Source organism: Notolepis coatsorum (genome assembly GCF_963971535.1).
Source record: "Notolepis coatsorum genome assembly, chromosome: 5".
NCBI classification, from domain to species: domain Eukaryota; kingdom Metazoa; phylum Chordata; class Actinopteri; order Aulopiformes; family Paralepididae; genus Notolepis; species Notolepis coatsorum.
Window position 1 is genome coordinate 140,116,360 of NC_140169.1, and position 7,500 is coordinate 140,123,859.

The 7,500-nt window shown below is 44.6% G+C and overlaps 1 protein-coding gene across 1 annotated transcript in view; it reads left to right on the forward strand.

The window, feature by feature from the left end:
* The window catches only part of LOC311228384 (syntaxin-binding protein 5-like), a gene marked incomplete at both ends in the record, with an annotated part of 141,553 nt that overhangs the window by 104,780 nt on the left and 29,273 nt on the right, over positions 1 to 7,500 (forward strand). Inside the window, 2 exon segments of the mRNA XM_084314291.1 lie at positions 2,983 to 3,023; positions 4,688 to 4,913. Coding sequence (XP_084170417.1) covers positions 2,983 to 3,023; positions 4,688 to 4,913 — 267 coding nt within the window.

Consider the following 7,500-nt stretch of genomic DNA (forward strand, 5'->3'; position numbering starts at 1 on the left):
TCCCCCCTTCCCACGGGGTATATAAACAGATCGGCAATATAAACATAAAGTAACATATAGGACACAATATACACACACACAATATACAGGACTATATACAATATAAACAGTAGCTAAACAGTCCTTCATACCAGCGGCCATCAGGCTCCACAACAGTGGGCAGCGACAGCGACTGCTACCAGACATTGACCTGGGACTTATAGGAACCCAAGGAGGACAACCTACACTACCTTAGGCTTACTGCACCCTATGTGGATACTGTGATACTGTGATACTGTGAATAATGTATATTTCAGTGGATACCGTGATACTGTGAATAATGTATACTCAGTAGATAGTAAATTATAACACTACCTCATGCATACTGCACCTTATGTGACACTGTGAATAATGTGAATATTCCTCAGCTAGTCAGATAGTAAACTATATTGACCATATTGATCAAATTGTTTACACTGCCTGTGTTGTTTTTTACTACCTGTATACTGTGTTGTTTTACTACCTGTACCCCCCCCCCCCCCCCCCATGCTGCTATGATGCCTGAATTTCCCCAAGGGGATCAATAGTTTCAAGTTTCTTTAATAGTTGTCATACAGAAGTACAGAATACTTTTGTACAAAATGCTTCTTACTGTTGCGCTCCAGAGACTGTGCATGACAAGATAAGTATGAAATAAAAACATAGTAAAAATTAGAAGAAAAAAAAAGAGGTCACAGTGTTCAGTTTAGACATATGTACAATGTTCGTAGACGTAGTTACCATACAATATACAATACTGTGCAGTGTACTAATATACAATACTATATAGTGCAAGGCATAAATGGACGAGGTGCAGTTTAGGTACAATTCACAGTAGGTGTACGAGTTGTAGTGCAAATCCTTTATCAATAAATATAAATATAAAGTGTAAGTGTGTTTGTGTGATCTAAAGTGTGGAGAGTGGGTGCTGCAGTGTGTTGTTTGTTTGAGTGAGTGTGTGTGTGCGTGTGGGTGTGTGTGCTGTGTGCATTTGATGGTTGTTGCATAGTGATTATTGTTCGTTTAGCGATTATTGTTCGTTTAGCAGCCTGATGGCCTGGGGATAGAAGCTCCTTCTGAGTCTTTCTGTGCTCGCCATAAGACTCCGGTATCGCTTGCCTGACGGCAGCAGTTCAAAGAGGCAGTTGTTCGGGTGGCTCGAGTCCTTAATAATTCTCTTAGCCTTCCCCTTGCACCGCTTGTTGTAAATGTTCTGGAGGGTGGGAAGCCCCCCTCTAATTGTGCGTTCGGCTGAACGTGTCACTCTTTGTAGTCTGCTACGGTCTTGTGCAGTGCTATTCCCAAACCAGGAGGTGATGTTGCCGGTCAGGATGCTCTCTATTGTACATGAGTAGAAGTTCCTAAGGATCTTCTGACTGACTTGGAACTTCCTTAGGCGCCTGAGGAAGTAGAGGCGTTGTCGTGCCTTCTTCACAACACTGTCAATGTGTGTGGTCCATGTCAAGTCCTCGGATATGTGGGCTCCGAGGTACTTGAAACTGTTCACTCTCTCAACTGGTGCCCCGTCGATGCTGAGGGGGCTGTAGTCCTTGACCCCCGACCTCCTGAAGTCCACAATCATCTCTTTTGTTTTGCTGACGTTCAGGGAGAGGCAGTTCTCCTGACACCACTGTGACAGGTTCTCTACCAATAAAGGAATATCTTATCTTATCTTATCTTATCTCTTAAACATTTTATGAATGAGTGAAATAAATATAGAGGTAAAAGAGAACTTAGTGCAAATCTTCTAGCATAGTAACATATACATACATACATAGTATTTAACATAGTAAAATAAATAATGGCAGTAAAAGTGGCAGTGAGGCACAGAGAACGAGGTTCACAGGCTGTGAGCTCATCTGTCGGTCTGATTTAGACGGCGTGGTGCAGTGGTGGGATTAACCGGTGGTCCCCGATGACATATTATTATTATTAACAATAACACTTACAGATCCCTTTCGACGTGTGGTAATTATGTGTCGGGGATGTGAGGGCCGGTTGACCCTCGACACCGCATCCGCCCACCGCCGCCGCCACTGGATCCTGGATGTGAAACGCCATGCCTTGCAAAAGGTTAACCGTCTGTAGTGTGGTAGTGAAAGGGTTAACCTTTCCGTAGTGTGGTAGTGGAAGTGTTAACCGGCTGTAGTGTGGTAGTGAACGGGTTAACCGTATGTAGTGTGGTAGTGACAGGGTTAACCTTCTGTAGTGTGCTAGTGAACGGGTTAACCTTCTGTAGTGTGGTAGTGAAACGGTTAACCGTCTGTAGTGTGGTAGTGAAAGGTTAACCGTCTGTAGTGTGGTAGTGAAAGGGTTAACCTTCCGTAGTGTGGTAGTGGAAGTGTTAACCGTCTGTAGTGTGATAGTGAAAGGGTTAACCGTATGTAGTGTGGTAGTGAAAAGGTTAACCGTCTGTAGTGTGGTAGTGAAAAGGTTAACCGTCTGTATATATTAAAAAAAAGTTGACCTTGTAGTGTGGTAGTGAAAGGGTTGACCCTTTGTCGTGTAACAGTGAAAGGGTTAACCTTCCGTATTGTCGCAGTGAAAGGGTTAACCATTTGGTAGTGTGGTAGTGAAAGGGTTAGTGACCCCATGGTCTTCCCACTATTGTCACCCTCAGGCCAAACTGTTATTCAAACGAGCGTCCTCTACCTCCGGAACCGTTGGTCGTACAGTCGTACAAAAACCTCTTTGAGAACTAATTTTGTCATAGAAACCTACGGTATGATGTGGATGTTGGATTTTCCACCTTTTCGAAAACATTTTAAAACACTTAAGACACACTTTCCGTACTAGCCCTAGCCTTTTCACCCATTCACTCTCTACCGTCGGTGTGTGAATGGGTGAATGTGAGGCATACGCTGTAAAGCGCTCCCCATATGCTATGCGGCACGGCAAACTGCTTGACGTTGAATTATTCTCTCTCTTGTTCATCTTCAAACTCTTCTTTCTCTCTCCTGACAGACATGCTGATGGAACTGTGAAATTCTGGGATGCCTCTGCAAGTAAGTCGATGGCATCTGGATGTTTTTTGTTGTTGTTGTTGTTGTTGTTGTTGTTGTTGTTGTTGACGTCTCTCAGGAGGCAACAACCTTCTCCACCTGACGGCTCAACGTTGCCTCTGATTTGACGCTATATAGTTAGCAGCCATCAGCTGTCTCTATCTGAGAGTCATCGTTAGTTCATGCCGACCGTTGAATGCCAGCGACGACATATAGCGTTTGTTTGTAGTTATTTTTTTTATTCACGATTTGAATTCATGTTTCATCAATCTAGTCTCACGTTAGTGCTGCAACCTCTCTCTGAGCTCCATTGGGAAAATACCGCCCCCTATCGTCTCTCCCTGTTGTACTGCACCCCATTGGATTAGACTGATGGGGGGGGGGGGGGGGGGAATCCAGTTTCCTCATTTTACTTCTCCGGCAAGCCATCCGAAGAGATCCAAGTCTTCGCCGACCCTCAGAACAGCGTGGAATCGAATTCTCTTATTTCCAGTACCCAGCGCTGAATCAATAAACGCGATCGATATTTGGAATGGCGATCAGGAATTGGAATAATCTTTTTGGAGAACATCTGATCTGAGGTAAGGAATCTATTTTACCAGTCTTAGGATAATCGGATCTGTTTTCACAGAGATATCAGCGTGTGCCATATGTATGTGTTCGCTGATCAGGAAATGAGAGAATAGATTTTTCAGCTCGCTTCTCTAGCTAAATACACATATACTATCGATAATCTAGCGTTTATTTTAAAAACAATTCATAAATAGGCCGATGCTATGCTATGCTATGCCATGCCAGAGAGAAGAAAAAGAACAGTGACGTGTTTTTGTTGTCAAACCGGTTTAGCATGGAAAGTTACAGAAATGGAAACCGGTTTGACAACAAAAACATGTCACTGTTCTTTTTCTTCTCTCTGGCATGGCATAGCATAGCATAGCATGATATTCCAGAATATTCCAGTAAAGGCCGTTTATCACAGAATCTTTATATTTTCCTGAAACTTTCAAGAAAACTAGGGTTTTTTAAAATGGTATAAAACGGAAATGAACCGATTAAAAAAACAATCCGTTTCGACAATGTTGACTGCAAACAAGTCATTGATAAGCGACGGCCAGATTAGACACATAGCCATAATTTAAGACATAGTTTATGCGTTCACAACGCTATCATTGAAGTGGGTGGTGGCATTCAACGAGGGTAAGGCGCACCGCATTGCTGGTAATCAAAGTGTTAAGGTCACACGGATACAACACGTCGCCACCTGTTCTGTTTTACTCAAGTTTCCACTCATTATTAAACTTCACTTCAAACAACACTGATTTATTTTGCGCATAAATCTCACATACATCCAAAAACTGTAAATAGTTTTGCACACATTTGCCACCAGTGATCTGGTACATTGAATCCTTGTGTCGTGTTAATTACACCTCAATGAAATGATAAGGTAGCAGTTCCCTATAAGACAAGGTATTGCAAATCAACAACATTTCATGGTCACCTGGGACCAGTGTTCTAAACGTTTCACTCACTTACATAGAACCTGGTACCGAACAACTCGGTCCGGGGCTGACCTGGGACCAGCGTTCTAAATGTTTCTGAATTTTCCACACATTGTGGTCATCGATGTCGTAGAGGTGATCTCTCTAAAGACCTCGCCTCTTTCCCAGTAATGCTCCAGGTACTGTACAAGCTGAAGACAGCCAAGGTGTTTGAGAAGAGCCGGACCAAGGAGGACAAGGGGAGCATGGACGTGTCGGACGAGGACCCGTTTGCCATCCAGATCATGTCCTGGTGCCCTGAGAGCCGCATGCTGTGCGTGGCCGGAGTCTCTGCCAACATCATCATCTACCGCTTCAGCAAGCAGGAGATCACCACGGAGGTGCTGCAGGTACAGTGTGTGTGTGTGTGTGTGTGTGTGTGTGTGTGTGTGTGTGTGTGTGTGTGTGTGTGTGTGTGTGTGTGTGTGTGTGTGTGTGTGTGTGTGTGTGTGTGTGTGTGTGTGTGTGTGTGTGTGTGTGTGTGTGTGTGTGTGTGTGTGTGTGTGTGTGTGTGTGTGTGTGTGTGTGTGTGTGTGTGTGTGTGTGTGTGTGTGTGTGTGTGTGTGTGTGTGTGTGTGTGCGTGCGTGCATGCGTGTGTGTGTGTAACCTAGTCTCAATACAGAGCTAACTCCAAATGCAGGAGAAATGTGGAAGAAAAAACCCACTTATCTCCCATGGGGTATATGGACTCTCTCTCTCTCTCTCTCTCTCTCTCTCTCTCTCTCTCTCTCTCTCTCTCTCTCTCTCTCTCTCTCTCTCTCTCTCTCTCTCTCTCTCTCTCTCTCTCTCTCTCTCTCCCCTCTATATTTCCCTCTCTTTCTCTCTTCCCCCTCTCTATCTATTCCCCTCTATTTCTCTCTCTATCTCCCTCTTTTTATATCCCTCTCTTTCTTGCCCTCTCTTCCTCCCTCCCACACTCACTCTCACTCTCTCACTCATACACACACACACACACACACACACACACACACACACACACACACACACACACACACACACACTCCCACAGTGATGTAAGATTTAGAGACATCAAAAGAGATCTTCTGCAGTCTCATTAGTTGTATCTCTCAGCATGTTCTTCTACACACACACACACACACACACACACACACACACACACACACACACACACACACACACACACACACACACACACACACACACACACACACACACACACACACACACACACACACACACACACACACACACACACACACACACACACACACACACACACACACACACACTTCTGAAAAGTGAAGTAGTGAGGCTTCATGGATCTGTCAGAAACAGTATGAGGCAGTATGGTTGCCGTGACAACCGGCATAAGCGGGGGAACAAGCTGAAGCCTTGCCTTTTGTTTTGATAATGATTGGAAGTGATATGAAGGCTGGTAGGTTGTGGGAAGCACACAATGATGTAAACAAGGCGGTTTTAATCCGCATGTGATTTATCTGCATTTGTCTGCGTGCGTGCGTGTGTATATCTGTTCACGTGTTGCACATTACAAGTGAGTGGGCACGTGAGAAATGTCTTCATGCTTGCATGCGTATCAGGAGAGCGTGATGTGTTTGTTAGCTTGCACGTGGGTGCACGTCCTGAGAGTGGAGGGATGACATGCAGCATAATGGATGTGAGGGAGAGAGAGAGAGAGAGAGAGAGAGAGAGAGAGAGAGAGAGAGAGAGAGAGAGAGAGAGAGAGAGAGAGAGAGAGAGAGAGAGAGAGAGAGAGTAGAGGGATGACATGCAGTATACAGTAAGGGCCTGAATCAAACCCAGGTTGCAGTGTTTATGATTTTAAATCAATTCTCAATTAATCACGATCCTCTAGGCAATTTGATGGATTACATTCTAGATTGCTATTAACCTTCATTTTTACAAAGCTTATATCTGTCTTTCTGATTGGCTAATCTGTAAGGTCTAACGAGCAAAATATTTATAGTTCTATGGTCACAAGAAGGTTTAAACCAGGCGGCTGGGTGGTGCAGCGGACATTGCGCTCGTCACCAACGCAAGAGACACCGGGTTCGACTCTGGCTGTCGGCGTTGCCTCCGGCTTGGGCCGGTCGTCATACTAACTCAATTGGCAGAGTTAGCGGGTGGAAGTCGATGGGTGGTAATCTGGACGTTGTGGACAGCGACTCCTACAGGTCGGTTGGGGGACGCCTGCACAGCAGAGACAGGAAATGGCGGGGGTAGTGTGAGCGTCCCACATGTTACACCTCGCCAATGAGAGTCCGCGCTGGCAGGTGAAAAGATGTGATAGGCTGCCTCCTCGTGTATCGGAGGGGACAGGTGATGCAGGGCTTCTATCCTCCCTACAACCGGCCAGTGGGGGGCATATGCGAGCAACGTTCAAGACAGGCGAGGGAAGAATTGGCACAGTGGAATTGGGATGGGAGCAAAATAGAAAAAGAGGAGAAAAGTGGATAAAAAAAAGAAGGTTTAAACCATATCTACAGTACCAAGGAGGTTTAAACCATATCTACTAGGGGTGTAACGGTACACAAAAACCACAGTACGGTACGTACCTCGGTTTTGAAGTCAAGGTTCGGTACCGGGTTTTCTGTACAGTGGGGGAAAGTTTGGCTTTCCATGTTCCACTCAGGGTTGATGTAGTGTGCAGTAACTAATTGTACTTGTAGGGCTGTCAACGAATATTCTATATTGAAATTAATAATCGACTTGTAAAAAAAATTTTTATAATAATAATTATTATTATTATATTAGATTGTGAAAAAAACAGCCCCGGTGGACGGTCGTTAGTGGTTAACATACCGTTGTATTCGTTCGGTACACAGCCGTTCGGTACGGTACGGTACACACTGAAACGGTTCGGTACGGATACGTGTACACCTCTAATATCTACAGTACCAAGAAGGTTTAAACCATATATATATACAGTACCAAGATCAAGCTGAACAAATATATCAGTTTA